The 24,007-nt window shown below is 41.3% G+C and overlaps 1 protein-coding gene across 8 annotated transcripts in view; it reads left to right on the forward strand.

The window, feature by feature from the left end:
• Window positions 1-24,007, forward strand: part of plekhg4 (pleckstrin homology domain containing, family G (with RhoGef domain) member 4) — a 447,922-nt gene that overhangs the window by 347,281 nt on the left and 76,634 nt on the right. For all 8 annotated transcript variants that reach the window (XM_070897923.1, XM_070897924.1, XM_070897919.1 and 5 more), the window contains one exon: window positions 4,367-4,558. In XM_070897923.1, coding sequence (XP_070754024.1) covers window positions 4,367-4,558 — 192 coding nt within the window. The remainder of the gene's footprint in view (window positions 1-4,366; window positions 4,559-24,007) is intronic.

Raw genomic sequence — 24,007 nt, forward strand, 5'->3', positions numbered from 1 at the left:
AATTTATTTTTCAAAATGAAAACATTCAGCTCCTATTGATTTATTCCTTCCAATTAATTTCTTCACTTGTGCTTTAGTGGCAGTTTGCATAGAACTGTAATTACATTATCAAGTTATGGTTCAAAATTATAATGAAGTAAAATATACCTCCCATAAATATTTTTATCACCGCATTTAACATTGGCCTTTACCCAGGAAACTGTTTAGCTCAGGAGTGGGCAATTATTTGGACTGGTAACAAGTTTTGATGAGCTATTGAGGGCCGCACACCAATGTTCCAGGTCACGCACCCATTATGAGGTCCCGCGTAGGCTGCTCACCTGGTCCTGCCATTGGAAGAAATACCGCGCAGCAAATTTAAAGGGATTGCGCACAAATTTTCTTTTAGAGCGAACATAGAATAGAATCATAGAATAGTACAGCACAGAAGGAGACCATTTGGTATTGTCGCACGCATAAAATGAATTGTGCTAACAGCTGCCATTAAAAATTGTTATGGCATTTATTATATAAAGAACCTGTCATGTCGTTTCCACACAATAAAAATAACACTTATCAACATGCTAACGAACATGAAAGAAACATAGAAAATAGGTGCAGGAGTAGGCCTTTCGGCCCTTCGAGCCTGCACCACCATTCAATAAGATCATGGCTGATCATTCCCTCAGTACCCCTTTCCTGCTTTCTCACTATACCCCTTGATCCTCTTAGCCGTAAGGGCCATACCAAACTCCCTCTTGAATATATCCAGTGAACTGGCATCAACAACTCTCTGCGGCAGGGAATTCCACAGGTTTACAACTCTGAGTGAAGATGTTTCTCCTCATCTCAGTCCTAAATGGCCTACTCCTTATCCTAAGACTGTGTCCCCTGTTCAGGACTTCCCCAACATCGGGAACAATCTACCCGCATCTAACCTGTCCCGTCCCGTCAGAATCTTGTTTGTTTCTATGAGATCACCTCTCGTTCTTCTAAACTCCAATGTCTAAAGGCCCAGTTGATCCAGTCTCTCCTCATATGTCAGTCCAGCCATCCCGGGAATCAGTCTGGTGAACCTTTGCTGCACTCCCTCAATAGCAAGAACGTCCTTCCTCAGATTAGGAGACCAAAACTGAACACACTCTTCCAGGTGAGGCCTCACCAAGGCCCTGTACAACTGCAGTAAGACCTCCATGCTCCTACACTCAAATCCCCTAGCTATGAAGGCCAACATACCATTGGCGTTCTTTACTGCCTGCTGTACCTGTATGCCAACTTTCAATGACTGATGAACCATGACACCCAGGTCTCGTTGCACCTCCCCTTTTCCTAATCTGCCACCATTCAAATAATCTGTCTTCGTGTTTTTGCCCCCAAAGTGGATAACCTCACATTTATCCACATTATACTGCATCTGCCATGCATTTGCCCACTCACCTAACCTGTCTAAGTCACCCTGCAGCCTCTTGGCGTCCCCCTCACAGCTCATACTGACACCCAGTTTAGTGTCATCTGCAAACTTGGAGATATTACACTCAATTCCTTCTTCCAAATCATTGATGTATATTGTAAAGAGCTGGGGTCCCAGCACTGAGCCCTGCGGCACTCCGCTAGTCACTGCCTGCCATTCTGAAAAGGACCCGTTTATCCCGACTCTCCCAACCAGTTCTCTATCCACGTCAGTATATTACCCCCAATACCATGTGCTTTGATTTTGCACACCAATCTCTTGTGTGGGACCTTGTCAAAAGCCTTTTGAAAGTCTGTATACACCACATCCACTGGTTCTCCCTTGTCCACTCTACTAATTCCATCCTCAAAAAATTCCAGAAGATTTGTCAAGCATGATTTCCCCTTCATAAATCTATGTTGACTTGGACCGATCCTGTCACTGCTTTCCAAATGCGCTGCTATTTCATCCTTAATAATTGATTCCAACATTTTCCCCACCACTGATGTCAGGCTAACCAGTCTATAATTACCCACTTTCTCTCCCTCCCTTTTTAAAAAGTGGTGTAACATTAGCTACCCTCCAGTCCATAGGAACTGATTCTATCGACTGAATCCAGAGTCGATAGACTGTTGGAAAATGATCACCAATGCATCCACTATTTCTAGGGCCACTTCCTTAAGTACTCTGGGATGCAGACTATCAGGCCTTGGGGATTTATCAGCCTTCAATCCCATCAATTTCCCGAACACAATTTCCCGCCTAATAAGGACATCCTTCAGTTCCTCCTTCTCACTAGACCCTTGGTCCCCTAGTACTTCCAGAAGGTTATTTGTGTCTTCCTTCGTGAAGACAGAACCAAAGTATTTGTTCAATTGGTCTGCCATTTCTTTGTTCCCCATTATAAGTTCACCTGAATCCGACTGCAGGGGACCTAAGTTTTGTCTTCACTAATCTTTTTCTCTTCACATATCTATAGAAGCTTTTGCAGTCAGTTTTTATGTTCCCGGCAAGCTTCTTCTCGTACTCTATTTTCCCCCTCTTAATCAAACCCTTTGTCCTCCTCTGCTGGTGCAGGTTTATGAGTCACATTGAAAAGTGCATGGTCTATTTGTTCCAAATGCTTGCATTGGAGGCAGTTCAGAGCAGGTTCACTAGGTTGATTCCTGAGATGAAGGGGTTGTCTTATGAAGAAAGGTTGAGCAGGTTGGGCCTATACTCATTGGAGTTTAGAAGAATGAGAGGTGATCTTATTGAAATGTGTAAAATTATGAGGGGACTTGACAGGGTAGATGCAGAGAGGATGTTTCCCCTCATAGGGGAATCTAGAACTTGGGGACATAGTTTAGGAATAAGGGGTCGCCCATTTAAGACGGAGATGAGGAGGAATTTCTTCTGAGGGTGGAATTCCCTACCCCAGAGAGCTGTGGAGGCTGAGTCATTGAATATATTTAAGGTGGAGATAGACAGATTTTTGAACAATAAGGGAGTCAAGGGTTATGGGGAAACCGGCAGGGAAATGGAGTTGAGACCAAGATCAGATCAGCCATGATCTTACTGAACAGGAGAAACAGGCTTGAGTGGCTGACTGGCCTACTCCTGCTCCTTTTTCTTATGTTCTTGTGTAGTGGAAAATGAGAAATCGATTCTGCTTCCACTGGCAATTATAAACAAGGTATAAGGCACAATCAAGGAAAAAAATCATCTGGCTACTTTGATGCTTTTGAAACCTCGCCAGAAGTAATTAAGTTACTCAGAAAATGATTTATACTGCAAATTGCACCCCAGATCAGCCATCAAATTGGGCCTGTTCATTGTTAACATCTATCACTCCTGACAAAAGCCAAGAAGTCTGTAGCATTTGCGGACTTTCACTTGGGAATGGGCACAAGTAATGCACCATTATAATACGCATTTCTTCCCCGAGTGCTATTTATTACTGGGACTGGCCAATGCCATAAATCTCCAACTACAACCCTCTTCCAGTCATGACAATAAACTTAAATTGATCATGGTATGGGGAAAAAGGGCTTAAATCAAAAATAGTCCAATGTCCAATAACCATTTAGTTATGCCTCCACTATCCTAATTAAATGGGTAGTATTAAAATGAGTGAATAATTGTGCAATAATGAATAACCCCACTAACAGTCATTGGTGAGAGAAAAGTGTTAAATTGGTAAATTTGAAACCACCCAACTCATAGTGTTGATCAACGCTTCCACTTCTACCCTCACAATAATTTATAAACATTAATTTAGATAATAGTCAGATACTATCAAATGCAGAAAATAGTAAAATCTTCCCTTACTAAATGAATGAAATGATCGATCGATTTATATGTTGTACTGAAAGTCTACATGGCGGTTTGGCAGAGCGGCTCAAGTTTGCAGGGCTTCCGACGTGAGCGGTGTTCTCTTTTTAGTGTGCTGAGTACGGGAGCCCGAGGCTTCGCAAGGCCTGAACTACAATCGGTGCCATGACTTGGAGTCCTTATGCTTTGAGATGTACTCCAATGTCCAAGACGTGATGAGAACCCCCTGAGTACCAGGAGAGGAAAGATGCAGCGGCAGTCTCTTCAGTAAAAGAGTCATCGAGATGAACAGCCATGACTTGAATCCGACTAATGTGCAGCTCGAGCTCCAGCTCGCGTTCTATTTCTGTCCCGTCCAGCGGGCCGGATGGAATGAACTGAATGGCCAGATAGTGTATTTTGCCTACCACTGGTTTAGCTGGTGTAAAAAAAAAGTGTTGCTATATTATTCCATGTAGTATACCAATTGTAAGCTAAGATGCATAGAAGTGACAGCTGCTAGGTAATTAAATACGCTTTTTTACTATATCAAAGACAAGGTTAATGCCTCTCAAAAACAATATTGCATTTTTTTGATTATTCGATTGTGCTTCATTTTTGATAAGGTATCCTCTTTCATTGTAGGAGTATTGTAGGAAAGGCAGGGAGCTTTTGAAGAAGCTGGAACAGTGGCATGACTTCAAGTCGCCAGAATTGCGTGTTTTTGAAGGGAAGCTGCAAGCGCACAAAAAACAGTTTGGTCAATTTTTAAAGAACCTGGATGAATGCAGACTGAAGATTGATAAGACTATAAAGCTATATGAATTTTTTGACAAGGTGAGTGAAAAGGTGCTATATCATTTCTGTTTTTTAAAGTGAATACAGAGAGGGACACGTTTGAGATGAATTGGGCTGATCAGTGCTTACTGTGTCATAGGCAAATTATTTGATAAACTATTAAAAAGAACATTTAAAACTGTTCTATTTCCCACTACGAAAACTAAATTAGTCATTTATATTGCAGTATTTGCTTAACCAACATTTTATTAGAATTAATACTTAGTTTTTATTTTGTTCAATTATTTGATATTTAAGTCAAATATTTCAAAATTCATGTGGTTGTAAAACTTCAGTGGGATAATGTTTTTTGTTTCCAAAATCCTTTACATCTGGGTATTTATGTAGGCTATCAGAGAACTTAGTGGGGGTAAATTAAATAAACATTAATGGTCTGTAATTTGTGGTGGGTAATAACAGTGAACGAACAACATTCGCTATTACCCTTTTGAAACTGATTGCAACTTCAGGATTTAGCGCACGTGCATCCTCGCACAGAAGTCCTGAATGTTGTGTTCAAGTCATTCACTGCTCCGACACTTGCTGCACTGTGACCCCCGCCCCCCAATAGCCAGTAATCAGTGAAACTGACAAAAACTTTGGCTTTTCGGTAATATCAAGTACTTTGTCAGCTTGTAACACATTAAAAATGCATTCTTCAACAGACAAAAAGCACAAGAGAGTAGCAGAGCAACACTAATACATTATTCCAGGCAGGACAAATGCAGAACAATTTGTTTCACTGGGGGTGAATAACAGAAATCGAGCTTTAAGTAGCTGCATCAAAATGTTTTAAAGCTAAAATGAAGTATGAGCTAAAAAGGGAATGGTGCATTTTATGTTTTGAAGTATATAAGGTACATTTTACAAGTCTGTGATCCTTCATCAACCCCAAAAATCTGCATATGGCAATAATGTATTAATACTGAAATGTTATCTTCCAACTTTTCCCATTTTATTATTCATTTGTCCTGTTTGTTCTTTGTTTGTTGTGCATTGTTAAGAGGGCTGCTGCCTAAATTACTTTGTAACCTGCCACAAGAAGATGCACAAGAATGACCTAGAGTGTCTTGCCTGAGCATTTTCTATCTTTTCCCTACAAAAATGCCTTGCAGCTGCTTATCACCTCCCCTGGAAACCTGGGATGAGATTGGAACTCACTGTGTCCTATTACTCCATCGTACTGTGTCTGTATGCACTTAGGCCAATATTATAAGCTTAACATGATAGAAGAAACACTTTAACACCTTTCACATCCTCATGACACCCCAAAGAGCTTTACAGCCAATTCATTACTTTTGAAGTGTAGTCACTGTTATGTGGGCAAATGTGGCAGCCACTTTGCACACAAACAGTAAAAATAAATTATCAGTTGAGCTTTTTAAGTGGTGCTGGATGCGAAATAAATGTTGGCCAGGATATCTGCCCTTCTTCGAATAGTAGCATAGGATCTATTGCATCCACTTGGAACAGGTGGACAGGCCTCAGTTTAACATCTTATCCAAGAGACAACACCTCCAAAAATGTAGAACACCTTCAATACGACATTGAAGTGTCAGCCTAGATTAATCCTGAAATCCGGGAGTGTGGCTTGAACCTATGACCTTCTGACTCACAGGTGAGAGTTCTATACTGAAGCAAGCTGGCACTTAGGAAGTTTTCCTTAGCTTATCATTCTGCATTATTATTTCATTCTGATTGTTTACCACTCGAGTTATTAAAATATTATTGCAGTAATCATGGGGTAGATTTTCAAATTGACACCTTGACATAAAACTGGCATTGCAGATACTCATTGTAGAAATCGCCCAATTTACAATTCCAATGAAATAAGATCATTTTTAAATTGGAGAATATAGCTTTTTGGTTTGTTTGCTTTTCAGCATTAAACTTGTCAACATTTTAGATAAAAGCAATGTGTGTGAAAGGTAAAGGTGTTTTGACTATTACGAACTCTGAAAAACTTAAAAACAAAACTACCCCACATAATCTTGCACAAAAAATTGCATAAAATTCATTTTTAAAAGTAACTATACCCTTGGTATATGCTAAATGTAATTGGGTGAGAGCAACTCATGTGAGGTTTCCCATCATAAATAATTTGCATTTATTCCTCATAGAGGCACCTCTTAACCTGTTGAATGTTTGAACTGAAAGTAGCTGTTTCCCATCATTTACATGCTATGCGAATACTGCATAGTCTAACAAACATCCCCATAGCAACCATCACTGAGTGTGATAAGGGAAGGGGAAAAGTGTAATCAGTTCATACTGTCCATATTGTAGCAACAACACCTATACTAAATGAAGCCTGTTATGAGGCAATTACAAATAATAATACAAAAGCAAAATACAAATAATTATCACTTGCATCCATGTTAAATTTTCAATCAGTTGCATTTTTATTCAGATATTATTTCTGCCTGATATAAATGCCGAATTAAAATGCATCAAGGATTTGGATGAAGCATTTATCCAATAATTGGACTTGCCATATTTCAGTCACACTCGCCCTTTGAACTAATTCTATCCAATGGATCCTTGGTGAATGTCTTTTGTTTTAATTTCTCATAAATTGTGACAGCAGGCAATAAAATTAAACATTACTATTTTCTGATTTTACAAAGTAATGCTATAGCTCTACTGAAGTAGGTAGATGGAGAGCTCTTCTACTATTTAAAAGCTATTTAGTTTCGGGGCGTAATATTGAAAGCAATTTACGTTATTGTTTGCAGATTTTGAGTTGTAGTTATTAATTACAACTCATTTTACAGATGTTACCTTGAGTGTACAATAATGACCAAAACCATGGCTTTCTAGCACACTATCGATCATTTGTGCAACTTGAGGCAATAGTTTAGCACTGAAGCACTCAATTTCATTGTATACTTTATTACGTTCTAGATTACTCTCTTGTATGTATGGTATAAAGCAAGATTTTCTAAAGGTGTCTCTTAAATATTTAAGTTTTTTGAAATGGACCTTCTATCAAAAGACTTAATTGACAGAATATTGCCAATAATAATAGTTTTTAAAACGCATCTTGTATAATAAAATGCAGTTGTCCGGTTTTATCTCAAATAGGAAAGCTAAACAGAGCTTTGCTGTGTGTGTGTTGGGAGGGGGGGGGCGGGGGGGGGGGAGGAGGAGGAGGAGGAGGAGGAGTCAGTTCCGACTATGGCTTCCTCACTCTGAGCAATAATTTATTGTAAACTCATTGTTTACTCTGCCAAATTGAAAAAACTGTGATTTGTAAACATCTTTGCAGTCTAAGTAACAAGCTTCTTCCTACCTTAATACTTGGAACGTGTTGCAAAATTGCAAATCAAAGCATTTCTCTTAGTATATATTTCAACAAATAATTTTTTATGTATTACAATTGTAGTGTAATTTAGAAAATTATTTAACATTTGCCTATACTTGAGAACATAACATTGTACCTAGAAAAAAAGCCTGTTGCTAACTTATCAGTAAGTGGGCGCAGGATAATGCAATTCAGCATGTGACTGGTTGCTAAGTTATGTCTCTAAAATGTGCCTAGCAACCAATTTGAGTAACACAATGGTAAATTACTTCTGTGTTTTTGTCTTTACATAAACCTGTTTCAAACAAGAATGTTGGGTTAAATATTTTAGATTTTTATGAGAGCTTAAATTATTAATTGTTGAGAGTTACTATCGGGATAATTCAGAATGATTTGGCATTACTTTATTTAAAGGGAAAAGGATTTGCCAGTTGTGAAGCAATGTTGTAATAGTCACAAGTGCCTGTGTCTGTGAGTCTAGCAATAGAATGCAAATTCATGAGTGGTTTACCCTGCTAGATAAATATTAATTTACATTTATCTTAAACACGATTGAATTACAGAGATGTTGGAATAGAAACCGTTTTGCCCATTGCAATGCATGAGTGTGGCCAATTCTTCCCAGTGGTCTAAAATTGAGTTGACTGTATATTTATTAAACCATTGGAGAGCTGAATATTATGCTTTAGAAGACCGTGCTTTTCTTTGAGACTTGATATTGAATGCAGTTGAGGCATTCAGGGAAGCAACTCTTTGTTAGCTGTAATAGTCCCAAGTAGAATGAGTTTGGTCAGTCTCAAACCAGTTTCTAGTGGGAAGGAACTCAAAATAAAACTGCCCACATTTCAGCACTAAATTGCCAATGTTGCTCAAAGAGATCACAAAGCTAGCTGGAGTGTGAAATGGAGTGAGGGTTGGGTAAAGACACAATGTTGGGGAGTAAAGTGAGGTTTGTTCTTCAAGTGGCTGTGCTGAAGTTGAGTTGGCAGAGCAGATGCTTCAATTGGGTGCCCAAAGTGAAAAATTGTATCAGTTATCTCCACTGCACCTCAGTGATCAGAAAAAAACTACTTTGCATATAATCATTGCGGTTGCAGCATGAGCACCAACTTTAACTCAATAAAATTACATTGGTCGCACTTTCATTTTGTTTCTACTCATCTCCTTTGCAGCATGCACTAAAGAGATGTGATTAAACAAGTTTGTTGCTCTTTGTTTTAACTATTCATTCTAATGCTCTATTTGTCCCAGCTTTACATCCTAATACTCTAATTGTGTTTGTGATAGCTTCTCGCCACTAGTCCTCTACATTTAGGGACTTATGAACTATAACATCCTGGTCTCTTTCCCCCTCAACAGACTTTAGTTCAGAGCCAGTCTGGTATACACATGCTTGACATTAGCCCTACACACAAGCATTACACTAAATTTATCTACATTAAATACCAGATGCGGTCACATTCCCTATCACATCTCGATCAGATTGTAATCTTTTTTTTCCCACAAGGGTTCTGACACCAGCACAAATCTTCATGTCATCCACGAACATGCGCACAATACCCAACACTGTCACCCAAATCATGGATATAAATTGTGAAGAGTAACGACCCACACCAATCCCTATAGGATTGCATTTGTAACTGGTCTCCATGCGGAGTTGCTACCATTAATGACAATCTTCTGTCTAAGTCGTTAATTCCCTATCCAACCCAGGATATGCCCTCCAATCCCACAGAATCTTATGTAGTAACCTATTGTGAGGCACCTTGTCACAAAAATTGGAAAGTCCAACTTTATAATTTATACAGGACTACTTTCATCTAGTAACCACCTTGAAAAAGTTAACCAAGTTGGTAAAAGATAACCTTTTCCAGAGCATGTTTCATGTCCCTAACAACTCACTTACCTGCCAAGGTGGTCTTGCACGGTATCTCTAATGATCCTTTCCAGTAACTTTCTTACAGCTGACATAAGGTATCATATCATAGACGAATGAATAAGATCAGAGAATGCAGAGTCAGGGTACAAATAGCAGAATGGATAGCTAGCTGGCTTCAAGACAGAAAGTAGAGAGTACGGGTGAAGGTTGGCTATTCACAATGGCAGAAGGTGGAAAGTGGTGTCCCACAAGGATCAGTGCTGGGATCGATGTTCACAATTTATATTAACGATTTACACTTTGGAATCGAAAACACAATTTATAAATTTGTGGATGCTATCAAATGGAGGGAGAGGGGGGGATAGTCAATACTGAGGAGGACTGCAACTAATTACAAGAAGACATTAATAAACTTACAGAATGGGCATATAATTGGCAAATGAATTTCAACACAGATAAATGGGAGGTATAGTTTGGTAAGTAAAATAAGGAGGCCACATATTACTTGGAAAATAAGAATCCAAATGGGGTGGAAGAGCAAAAGGATCTTTATATGAGCAAGGGGGCTCACTAGCACAGGTCCCATTTCTTTAAGCAATCTCTGATAAATATTGTCTGGAATGGCAGCTCGATCTAATTTGAAACCCCTTATTCTCTCCAATATTAAATCGGCATCTACTTTAATGTTTACTATACATTGCATTAACAGGAACTGAGCACAGCCTACAGGAGTAAAAACGGATGCAGAGTAGTTACTTGAATCCTCCGGAACATCCTGTGATCAACCTCTGTATGAATATCAGTGAGGAATATGTAAAGCTCATATAAGAACATAAGAATTAGGAACAGGAGTAGGCCATCTAGCCCCTCGAGCCTGCTCTGCCACTCAACAAGATCATGGCTGATCTGGCCGTGGACTCAGCTCCACTTACCCGCCCACTCCCCATAACCCTTAATTCCCTTATTGGTTAAAAATCTTATCTATCTGTGATTTGAATACATTCAATGAGCTAGCCTCAACTGCTTCCCTGGACAGAGAATTCCACAGATTCACAACCCTTTGGGAGAAGAAATTCCTTCTCAACTCGGTTTTAAATTGGCTCCCCCGTATTTTGAGGTTGTGCCCCCTAGTTCTAGTCTCCCCCACCAGTGGAAACAACCTCTCTGCCTCTATCTTGTCTATCCCTTTCATTATTTTAAATGTTTCTATAAGATCGGCCCTCATCCTTCTGAACTCCAACGAGTAAAGACCCAGTCTACTCAATCTATCATCATAAGGTAACCCCCTCATCTCCGGAATCAGCCTAGTGAATCGTCTCTGTACCCCCTCCAAAGCTAGTATATCCTTCCTTAAGTAAGGTGACCAAAAGTGCATGCAGTACTCCAGGTGCGGCCTCACCAATGCCCTGTACAGTTGCAGCAGGACCTCCCTGCTTTTGTACATCCCTCTTGCAATGAAGGCCAACATTCCATTCGCCTTCCTGATTACCTGCTGCACCTGCAAACTAACTTTTTTGGATTCATGCAACAAGGACGAACTGACCCCCGTCCGGACGGAATTCCTCATCGGCGCCAAACCCCGGAACCTCCCTCGGGGGCCGGCGCCTCACAACTTGAGCCGCCTCCGGGAAATCCCCTCCGTGCCTTTCAGTTCCGCGCGGAGGGGTTTCCTGTACGGGCTGCTCCTGCACACCCTCAACTTTGCCATCCTCGCCGGCCGTCCGGACACGCCATGGCGTACCATCTTGCCGTCCGGAGGAGGCGGGGGTCCCCGATGGAGGGCACTCTACGCAGGGGTCCTCCCACTATTCATCGGGGACTTGGCCTGGAGGGTGGTGCACGGAGCAGTGCCGTGCAACAAATTTTTAAGCCGGTTCACGGACTCCCAGGCCGCCTGCAATTTCTGCGGTCTGGAGGAGTCCGTGTTCCATGTTTTTATTGAATGCACGAGGTTGCAGCCCCTGTTCCACTATTTGAAGGGGCTGCTCCTGAAATTCTGGCTGCACTTCAGTCCCACTCTCCTGATCTTTGGGCACCCTGTGCGGAGGGGAGCGGGTAGGTCCGAAGGCCTCCTCGTAGGACTGCTCCTGGGCACGGCCAAGGGTGCCATCAGCCGGTCCAGGCAGCGGGCGGTCGAGGGGGTCGTTCAACCTGACTGCCTGCCTCTCTTCCGCTCTTACATCCGGTCCAGGGTGTCCTTGGAGATGGAGCACGCGGTGTCCACCGGTACGCTCGCGGCCTTCCGCGAGAGGTGGGCACCGGAGGGACTGGAGTGCATCATCACGCCCGGCAACCAAATTTTAATTTGATTTTACGTTTTAAAGTTTAATTTGTTTTAATTGCCGGTGCTTTTAGTGTCCCCTTCCCTTTTATAGGGGGCACCGGAGAAATTGTGATTTTAGTGCCCAAAAAAAAAAAAAAAAAAAAAAAAAACACAAAAAAAAACCAAAAAAAGGAAAAAAGGGCCTTGTAAATGTCTGGTGTGTCACCCAGGTCGGGTGGCAAAGTTTATTGTTTATGTTTTGCAGGTAGACTCTAAAAGAGTTTCATGCAACAAGGATCCCCAGGTCCCTCAGGTCCCTCTGCACCGCAGCATGTTGTAATTTCTCCCCATTCAAATAATATTCCCTTTTACTGTGTTTTTTTCCAAGGTGGATGACTTCACATTTTCCGACATTGTATTCCATCTGCCAAACCTTAGCCCATTCGCTTAACCTATCTAAATCTCTTTGCAGCCTCTCTGTGTCCTCTACACAACCCGCTTTCCCACTAATCTTTGTGTCATCTGCAAATTTTGTTACACTACACTCTGTCCCCTCTTCCAGGTCATCTATGTATATTATAAACAGTTGTGGTCCCAGCACCGATCCCTGTGGCACACCACTAACCACCGATTTCCAACCCGAAAAGGACCCATTTATCCCGACTCTCTGCTTTCTGTTAGCCAACCAATTCTCTATCCATGCCAATACATTTCCTCTGACTCCTTATACTCTACTGTAAATCCACACAAGGCACATACTGGAGACAATATCCACCTATTCTGGTCAAGAATGTGCCACCAGTCAATGTCGAAGCTCACATGTGAATAATCACCACATTGGTGAGGAACTGGAAGGCACCCAGCACCTGTGGAACCATACCCCATCAAGGAGTCAATGTGTACAGGAGGGGAAGGGAAAAAGGTTGGGAGGTGAGCAAGAATGAGAACTGAAAGGCCATATGTGAGTTGAAAGCAAGTCCGTAGTGCATGTTACACATTGCAAAATGAGACCAGAGAATGAAATATCATTGTTGACAAGCTATTGAAAAAGATAAGCTCAGCAGCGTGATGAAGCAACTTTTTTTTTTAAGTTGCTCAGTTCTGCATTATATTGATCTTAGTCAATTTTAGCAGTAAAAGCACCTAATTGCTTTTGTTATGCCCTGTGTGTTAATACATTGGTGACCTGTCTGACTAAAATGGTTTATAAACACAAAGCTGATAGTTTTCCCCCTATTTTAGCAAAAAGTAATTCTATATTCTGGTGGGTAGGATCATGTTCCCCTAACAGAAGCCACTGAATTTTCCTTCCATTCATTTCTGTTACTGGCGTGCGAACCTCGCTGCCAGATTTTCTTCCCTGGCGATGCTTAATGCCCAAGCGATAAAGATGAAAAACTACCCTGCTGTATTATCTGGCTTTGACCGTGGTCAGAATTCACAACCATGGCTGTTAATTGTATTGTCTACCATCGGGCTACTGAAGGTTCATGGAATCATGAGGTCCACATATATGGTGATCTATGTGTAATTGGTTCTCGGTAAATAACCATTAGTCAAAGAGGTTCATGACGTGATTCTTCATAAGAGACTCGCCTGAAGCTAGCTCACATCTGATCAATTATAAGGGAGGACCGTAGATTTCCTTTGAAGGATGAGCAAGACATTGCTGCAAGAGATCCTCAAGGCTATGTCCTAGGCCCAATCATTTTCAGCTGCTTCATCAATGGCCTTCCCTCCATTGTAAGGTCAGAAATGGGGATGTTCACTGGTGATTGCACAGTGTTCAGTTCCATTCAGAATTCCTCAAATAATGAAGCAGTCCATGCCAACAATGCAGCAAGACTTAAACAATATCCAGGCTTTGGCTGATAAGTGACAAGTAACATTCACACCACATAACTGCCAGGCAATGACCATCTCCAACAAGAGAGAGTCTAACCACCTCCCCTTGACATTCAGAAAACAAGCACTCTAGGGCAACTTGTCAGCTCAGGGCTGATGCAATATTGAGCAATAATCTAGCTTCCAAGCCAGGAAAAAGCTTGGTCCAGTAAGGACATGGTGCAGCAACAGACCTGCTTGTTTTTCACTCTAGCTTTTCCTGGCGTCGCATGGAGCACAATTCACTCAGTTAAATCCTAAAATGGCAATCCGGGTCCTATGTGTCATGTATGTAACCTTCATGTAACAACACTGTACACCGTATACACCTAAGAAATGCACACCTTGACCACAGGGGGTGAACTTGTGGAAGACACTCCTCACCTGGTCATCCAGGTATATAAAGGGAGGTCCCACGCAGGGTCATCACTTCTTGGTCCTGTGAATAAAGGTATAGGTCACAGAGTGACCTTGTCTCCAGTATGTGCCTCGTGTTGATTTACAGTAGAGTATAAGGACACAACGCTATGTACAACGGAGGACAACAATTTGTATATTAAAAGGGCCAACCATCTAACTTAGGCGGGTGTTCCGGCCCAGCCGTCGGGCATTGATCACACAGTCAGTGGGAATGGGACATCCACCATTTTAAGGGTGTCACAACCTCATTTCCACCTGGCCGGTGACCTGAAAATCTACCCCATCTTAAGGGGAAGGTTGTATTGTCAGGATAGGTCTTTATTTTTGTCGTCTTGAATAATAAATTATTTTGCTGCTTCAGGACTAATTGCAGAATTCTGTTATTCTGTTAGTTAGTGATGGAGGCAGTGTTCAGTACTATGCAAACCTGCCTTTTTGTCATCTTGCTTACTTAGAAACAGACAAGGGGAAACAAACACAAGTGTCCTTTACAGCCGCTGAAGAAACTTGTCTGGCCCTCTCCTAAGCTACTAATTGTTTCCCTCCCCCTATTGTACAACTACTCCAGGAGCATCCTACTCCTATTCCCGTGCCATCATTCTTCATCCACATCTTGTCTTGTCTGTTTATCCTCCTACTGCTTGATAGCATGGCGTTGCCCTCTTAAGGCTGACTGCAGACACACCCAGACTCCTGCTTGGGTTGCTGCTGCCATCCCAGCCATGCCATAGCGAGCACACACTGACTGCGGCAGGCCTAAATAAACATGTAGACTATATATATGCAAATTGCAACTTTTGGCTGGCTCAGATGGATTTCAAGACTCCAAAATTCATCTACAACTGACTTAAAATTCACTGTTCTACATATCCATGCACGCACAGAAAAAAATGTTTAAACCCTTTTTCCTGTTGCATGAGACAAAAAGGTACTGTTTAATGTTGGTAAGGAAATACTGGCAGCAGCAGACGACTAAACTGGAACAGGAAAACTTGGAAAAAACAAACTGGAAGATAATTTAATGTTAGAATTCATTCAGTCCATGGATTGAAATTACGATAAAGCTTGCAGAATTCCTGTTCTTTTCCTAAAGTGTCACCCGTAGTGTGCCTAGTCTGCACTATTTTCACAAAGTCCAACAGGAAATTCTGGTGTTGAGACCGCTCCCTTCAGATGCACTGCTTCCACATTGTTTGGACACAGCCAGGAGAGGAAAGTCAGCTCTACTAACTTTGTATGTTAAGAATGTTTGCACCAGGGCTGTGCATTTGCATACCAGGCCAAGGGTCATGCTATCCCAACATGCCTCTGTTAAATTTGTGTCACCCTGAACAAGTATCTGACAATAAAGTTGGACCTTTGACTATTGATTAACTAATCAATACGGTTTCTTAATTGCAAGACCCGGGAATAGCAGGTGGCACTTGATGACTGAAATGCACGGATCAATTACATCTGTGGGTCTTCTAAATCTGTATCCCTTTTATATATACACATTCACCACTGATAGTGATAGGTCATACTTAATAACAAAGGAATCCAGCTTAAATCATACGTTCTAGGTAATTAAGGATGTTTAGAGAAGGGTTTTTATTGAAATATATGCAGTAAGAAATGTTATTGTTCTAACAGTATTGGGGCTTTCTATGAATTTATATACTGCTCTCAGATTTTGCGAAGTATGAACAAAACTCCAAATGAACTATTATGTTAGTTGCTTGATGTTCGAATCTTGGCAAACCAGATTACTACCAAAATCCTCAAATGATTAATATATCTACCTATACCAACATTGTCGGCTAGTACAAGTCATATGTTGCAGCACACTGATCTTTCAGGCTTTAAACTGAATATCACTGATTATTTTTATTAAATAAGTTAAATGTGGAAATTCAGTGACTCCACTGAGCTGCATCCAGTTGAAATTCCAGTGCCGCGTTTTTATTTCATGCTACACAGTTCAGTAATTTTGTAGTGTGGGATAGAAAGCCCTTCCTCCCCCTCCCCTGTTCCCTTTCATTTAGTTACTGAGGGAAGCCCATCTGGTATTTAGCCTAGCATTTGCCTGTGAATACTGCAGGGTTCATAGGGAGTTAAGTTAACACATTTGCAGGACGCCACCAGCTCAGTGTGTCTGAGTTTAGGATGATAGCACACAACACAGCAGAAGCAGTCTCACAGAAACCAGATCTGGAACCAGTTTGTAGTCCTGTGCAGGTAGGAGCACATTTGTGTTTTCCTGAAACTTGTCGGCATTATGATATAGCCAACTACTGACAGGAGGTAATTGTTTCATGCAGCAGATTGGGTTGTTTTTAATGAAAACATGATTGAACAATTTATAGGATTATTGTTATGTTTACTGTTGGTATTTTGAAAAACCATTGATCACCATTTTACAGTGCATATTCCAAAGTAGTCCTTTGACTGTAGAATGTCAACTTTGGTATATATCTTTTTTTTAAAGGCTTACTCATTTTTTTGTGTTTTATAAATAGCCTACAAGTAAAATACCAGCACTAGATTAGTAATGTACATAGTCTGTATATTTCAAATATGCTTCCACAGTGGCTTTATTTTTTTTTAAGTAAAAGGGTTTTATAATGAGACTTTTAAGTTCAAAGATGTAACATAAAACTCTGTTTCCTTTATAAATTACATTTGACAATGAACGGGAAGTTTTCTTTCTGACCAATTGCAGCATTGATAAGAATAGGCAGTAGATATTGTGTTTGTCTGCTACTTCTTAGTGCTAAAAACCTCAAACAGACCTCAGATTCAGACTGCAGTGTATTGTCCTGTGGATGAATGCTTGTCTGCGGGGCCCCTGCTTATGCTAGTTGAGCATCTCAGCAGTTGGTCATTTGAAAAATGAGAGAGACCAAGAATTTAAAACTGATTTAGGAAAACAATGCAATGCTAAAAATTACAACAGTATTAGGTGAATAACTTAGATAACTTAATAACTATAGGTTTCTAATTCAAAATGCTTTACACTAATAACTTAGTTTTTTTTATTTTATGCATGCATATTCTCAATTCTAATTATTGTAAGTTTTGTAAGGTGTTATAAGCTTCCCTTTTTGTGGTCTGCAATTGCTGACAGTTCTTCTTGACATTGGGAGCTATTGTGTATGGCAATCTATGATTGTCCTGTGAACTAAGCTCCAGTATACTGCATTTTTCACCATTTTTATCCACAAAGAACAAAGTGAAATTTTCACAAAACCATCGATACCCATTAAATGCTCAATGTGAATAAAACCAATAAGATGTTTGCCACGTCCAGAGTGAAATATTAAGCTTATAAGTTCCCCATAGATATGACACAATTTCAGTTTGAGGCTGGGCAGATTTAGCATGTTACATATGTATATAGCCTGGGAGCTAGGATCTTTGTTCCAAAAGAATTTGATGATGTCAGAGACCCATTTTATTATGATAATAAGTGTGGCTAGGGCTAAAATGGAATTCGGGAGGGGGAAAAAAGTCACCCTTTATTTTCTTTGTCATGCCCAGTTCCTTTCTGAGAATTAAAATGTCACTAATCATGCTGTCTGGCTGAACCATGAGTCCAGAGCATTGCTGGGTCACCAGCCTTTTAAAGTCATTCAGTACAGGTCTTTCTCCGTCTGTCATTTCAGCCTTTGGTGTAGACGAATTCATCATTATTTTAAATCCTCCCAATACTTGTATGGATAACAAATTATCTCCATAAGTAATGGTAAATATATTTGTAGACAAATCCACTTTTTCTTTTGTTTATATAATGTCATATTTTTCCTTTCACTGCTTATTACTGTAACTCCTAGAGTGCTGCTCGTAAACCAAAAGTCTGAGTGATTCACAAACTATTAAATAATTGTATTTTGAAGTATTATGCCCTAGATTTTTTTCCTAATAATTTTCTCCCACCTTGGGTTCCCTCCCCTTGCCAGGCCATCTGCCAGGCATATCAACCAACGCGTTGCAGACCTCTGCTTATGTTCCTATTTTAAAAAGTGATGGGGAAGGGGTTTGTCTTGCCTTCATTTCTTACTTCTAGCAGGTGAACAGGCAACCATCGGGAACTCATTTTGTGGGAATTTCAGGGGAAAACCTGTGTTGTACAGTCTAATGTGCTGCACTGCCAGCTGCCTTTAATTTGCATACTGCAGTTATTTATTCTAGATTATTCAGTTTCAGGATTGATTTAATTTCCGAGGAACTGAAATTCAAGCTTACATCCTTTAATTAGAACTTGTTTTAAAGCATCACCATTTCAGGTCTTTTTTTTTGCGATTACATTCATCACATATGAATTACAATTTGTTAGCTGTTACTTCACATCAGGTTCATTAACTTTGATTTATGTCCAACTGAATAAATAGTTACATATTTTATTAATAAAAAATCTTTATTTTATCCTTGTGCAGGGTCTTTTAATAAACTGTCAGTACAATTTATAGATAGCTTACACAAAATAAAAAAATAAAAATTGCATTGTAAAGTGAATTATACAATAATATTTTAAACAGTGAAAAAATGTTCAGCGCATTTTCCATGAAATTGGAAGTGTTGAACATCTTTCAGATATTTTCATGGTATGTTAATATAACCTTGAGCCTTCTATCCAGGATGTCAAAATACCATAAAAATTTGGAAATGTTTTGAAACGGAGGAAAAGTATTGAACTGGTAAAGAAGAAATACATTCTTGCATTTATATGGCACTTTCCACGTTTTCAGAATATCTTTTTTTTTAAAAAGAAAGACTCTGATTTCTAAGCTCTTGTCTCAAAGCACTTTACAGCCAATTAAATACTTTTGAAGTGTAGTCACTGTAGGAAAATGTGGCAGATGGTTTTCACAGAATAAGGCCCCACAAATATAAATATGATAAATGACCAGTTGATCTTTTTGGTGCTGTTGGTTGAGGGATAAATGTTGACCCGGACATTGTATGGAAACTCCCCTGCTCTTCTTCGAATAGTGCTATAGAATCTTTTACAATTACCTGAACAGGCAGGTGGGACTTCAGTCTAATGTCTCATCGGAAGGGTGGCACATCTGACAATGCAGCACTCCCTCATACTGCACTGAAGCGTTAGTCTTAATTATGTACTCAAGTTTCGAGGCCCATGATCTTAATGAAAGGCAAGAGTACTGCATGTGTGCTAAGCTCAATTTTATGGGTTCATGCAGATTATTAAAATAATTTCTAATACAGTAAATGTCATTTTGTGAAGTCGTTAAATGCCACAGGATTGAGTAGCAAACTTCAAATGGTAGGTTACGTGCAATATATCATTTTGCTACAATTGGCCAACACGGGCAAAATTTAGAGGGTTAATTAGAACCATCGATTGTACAAGTTGAAGAGGACAATTGTCTTGACAGAATGATGCATCAATATTCATTCTGCATAAATGTTTTATCATTCTGCTATGATCATTTTCAGTTTGTTCATTTAAAAAAATATATTTTTCTGAATTTGGATTGCCTGAATAACCTCGGGTAAATTATAATTAAATGAAAAAGGAAAGGGATCAAACGTTTGGTTTTGACTAAAAATTTTGGAGAAAGTGTTTGGTGACATACTTGGCACTTCAGCTTTGAAAACAATATACATTAAATACAGCGGATTGGATTTGGCTCTTGACAGCTGCTGAATTCATGGATTTCTCTTTGCATTCCTAACATGATTATTAGGGTGTGATCAATTTCTTTACAACTTGTGAAAGAAAGCTGCAACACATGCCTAAGGGGGGAAAGTCTACATCTGTCACAGCTTGAAAAGCTTCGAGCTTCTGTATCACACGTTCATTTTTATTATAAAGGTCAACTCTATTACCTTTTATTCATGAAAAATCAAATGGAGGTTTACTTTATGCTTTGGAGGTTAAGGAAGACAGAAATACTCAATGTGTTAATTTGTGTTTCAGGATAAATTTTATTTCTGTATATTCCTTGTGATGGACAATTGTAATAAACAGCCAAATGGACATATTTAAATGTTTCTGGAATCAAAATCAGCTTGCGTATAGCATTAAAAACAGAAAATGCTGGAAATACTGTATTTAAGGAAGGATATACTTGCATTGGAGGCTGTTCAGAGAAGGTTCACTAGGTTGATTCCGGAGATGAGGGGGTTGACTTATGAAGATAGGTTGAGTAGGTTGGGCCTATACACATTGGAGTTCAGAAGAATGAGAGGTGATCTTATTGAAACACATAAGATAATGAGGGGGCTTGACAAGGTAGATGCAGAGAGGATATTTCCACTCATAGGGGAAACTAAAATTAATGGACATAGTGTCAGAATAAGGGGGGCCGCCCATTTAAAACTGATATAAGGAGGAATTTCTTCTCTGAGGGTTGTAAATCTATGTAATTCTCTGCCCAATATATTTAAGGTGGAGATAAACAGAGTTTTGAGAGATAAGGGAATAAAGGGTTATGGGGAACGGGCAGGGAAGTGGAGCTGAGTCCATGACCAGATCAGCCATGATCTTATTGAATGGCAGAGCAGGCTCGAGGGGCAAAATGGCCTTTTCCTGCTCCTATTTCTTATGTTATTTACTCAGCAGGTCAGTTAGCATCTATGGAGAGAGAAACAGAGTTAAAGTTTCAAGTCGATGACCTTTGCTTTGACCTGGTCATCGATCTGAATCGTTAACTCTGTTTCTCTCTCCATAGATGCTGCCTGACCTAAGTATTTCCAGCCATTTATGTTTACATTTAAGATTTCCAGCATCTGCAGTATTTTGCAGCTATGCACTTGAAAATGTAATTTTACAAATTAATTAGATATCGTAACATAGTTTCAGGTATTAAGTCATCCACCCAGCATCCCAGATTTATATATTTTCCACACATCTTCAAATTAATATCGTGCCTTTAATGTAGAAAAATGCCCCAAAGTGTGTAAGGAAAAACTGATGACCATACAAAGGCCCCAAGTTTCGCCATGATTTGCTCCTGATTTTTTGGAGCAACTGGTGTAGAACGGAGTATCTTAGAAATCAGAATTCTCGCCATTTAGTTTGCTCCAGTTCTAGTCAGTTAGAACAGTTTCACTTTGGAACAGAATTTTTTTTTCAAAAGGGGGCGTGTCCGGCCACTTACGCCTGTTTTCAAAGTTTCGTCAGTGAAAACTTACTCCAAACTAACTTAGAATGGAGTAAGTGAAGATTTTTGTACGCTCGAAAAAACCTTGTCTACACTTTAGAAAATCAGGCGTAGGGAATGGTGGGGGGGGGGGGTTTAAAGGGAAGTTTACAAACATTAACCACTTCAGTTTTACAAATAAAGAGCCATCATCAATAATAAATGATAAAAACATCAATAAATCAACCAATAAATCAATCAAAAAAAATTATATTTTTTTTTTCCAAAATCAATAAATAAAACATTTTCTACTTACCGACTGCAGCACCGGGAGCCCTCCAACAGCGTGCTGGGATGTGTCTCTGTCAGTGTCTCTATCTCTCTGTTTGTCTGTCTGTCTGTGTGTGTCTCTCATTCTCTGTCTGTCAGTGTCTGTGTTTCTGACAGCGAGAGGAGGGGGTAGAGGGAGAGAGGGGGGGAGCAGATGTAGGGAGGGGGGAGGAGGAGAGGGGGAGGGGGAGAAGGGGGAGGGGGAAAGAGGAGGAAGGGGCGGAGGAGCAGGGGGAGGGGGGAGGAAAGGAGAGGGGGGGAAAGGAGATTGGGGGGGGGAAAGGAGAATGGGGAGGGAGGCTGAACGGGTCGGGCCCGAGACTTCGGGCAGGGCCCGTCCCCAGCACCAGATTTACAGGTAGGTGGTGTTGGGTCGGGTCGGGATCGCGGGTCGGGAGCGCGGGTCGGGTCGGGGAGGTGGTGGGAGGGAGGTCGGTTCGGTTCAGGTCGGGGGTAGGGAGGGAGAGGGAGGTCAGGTCAGGGAGAGGGAAGTCAGGTCGGGTCCAGTCCGGGGGTGGGGGAAGCGGGAGTCGGGTCTGTGTCGGGCCCGGTCCGGGGGTGGGGAGGAAGTGGGAGTCGGGTCGGGTCCAGTGCGGGGGGGGGGGGGGAGCGGGAGTCGGGTCGGATCCGGTGGTGGGGGGGGAAACGGGAGTCGCGTCGTGTCTGGTCCGGTCCGGGGGCGGGAAGTGGGAGTCGAGTCGGGTCGAGAGGAAGCAGGAGCTGGGCGTGGGAGGAGCCTTATTCACGTAGCCACAGTGAGGCCATTCGGTCAGGGCTAGGGGCTGCGTGCTTCGGCCCCTCCCACACAGTTTTGGGCGCCTGGAGCTACTGCACATGCGCGCCCACTGTAGCGCGCATGTGCAGAGGTCCCGGCACTGTTTTCAGCGCAGGGACCTGGCTCCGCCCCCTAAAGCTCGTGCTGCGCTGCGCCGACCTGCAGGGAGCTGGAGAATCTGGAAGTTTTTTTTAGGCGCACTTTGTGGCGCAAAAAACAGTCGTCCAGGTCGGGACTGCGCCGTTCTAGGCGCGGCTCGAAACTTGGGCCCAAAGAAAATAAGTTCTGGATGGGGGACAAAAAGCTTGGTCAAAGAGGTATCTTTTAAGGAGATTGTTGAAGAAAAGAGACTTGGAGGTGCAGAAGATTTTGAGAAGTAATTTCACAGCCTGAGGCCGAGGCAACTGAAGGCATTGCTGCCAAAGTTGGAGAAAAGGGAGTGGGAGGGTTACATAAAAGACTGGAATCAGAGGATCAGAGAATTCGGAGGTGTAGGGGATAGGGGGAAATCTTTGGGGTTGGGACAATTAGAGATTGGGAGGGGCCTGGATGGATTTAAACAGAATGAGAATTTTACATTTGAGATGATCGATAGGGAACTGGAAATCAATGTAGGTCAGCCAGGACAGATGATGCGCGAGCAGGACACGGTGCACGATAGGATTCGGGCAGAAGCAATTTTGATGAGCTGAAGCTTACGTGGGTTGGAGATTAGGAGGCTGGCCAAGAGTGTTTTGGAGTAATTGATTCTGAAGTTAGCAAAGATATGATGAGGATTTCAGTGGCAGATGAACTGAGATAGAAACATAGAAAATAGGTGCAGGAGTAGGCCATTCGGCCCTTCGAGCCAGCACCGCCATTCAATAAGATCATGGCTGATCATTCCCTCAGTACTCCTTTCCTGCTTTCTCTCCATACCCCTTGATCCCCTTGGCCGTAAGGGCCATATCTAACTCCCTCTTGAATATACCCAATGAACTGGCATCAACAACTCTCTGCGGCAGGGAATTCCATAGGTTAACAACTCTCTGAGCGAAGAAGTTTCTCCTCATCTCAGTCCTAAATGGCCTACTCCTTATCCTAAGACCATGTCCCCCTGGTTCTGGACTTTCCCAACATCGGGAACATTCTTCCCACATCTAACCTGTCCAGTCCTGTCAGAATCTTATACGTTTCAATGAAATCCCCTCTCATCCTTCTAAACTCCAGTGAATAAAGGCCTAGTTGATCCAGTCTCTCCTCATATGACAGTCCAGCCATTCCTGGAATCTGTCTGGTGAACCTTCGCTGCACTCCCTCAATAGCAAGAACGTCCTTCCTCAGATTAGGAGACCAAAACTGAACACAATATTCCAGGTGAGGCCTCACTAAAGGCCCTGTACAACTGCAGTAAGACCTCCCTGCTCCTATACTCAAATCCCCTAGCTATGAAGGCCAACATACCATTTGCCTTCTTCACCGCCTGCAGTACCTGCATGCCCACTTTCAGTCACTGATGAACCATGA

This window comes from Pristiophorus japonicus, chromosome 13, assembly GCF_044704955.1.
Source record: "Pristiophorus japonicus isolate sPriJap1 chromosome 13, sPriJap1.hap1, whole genome shotgun sequence".
Taxonomy (NCBI): domain Eukaryota; kingdom Metazoa; phylum Chordata; class Chondrichthyes; family Pristiophoridae; genus Pristiophorus; species Pristiophorus japonicus.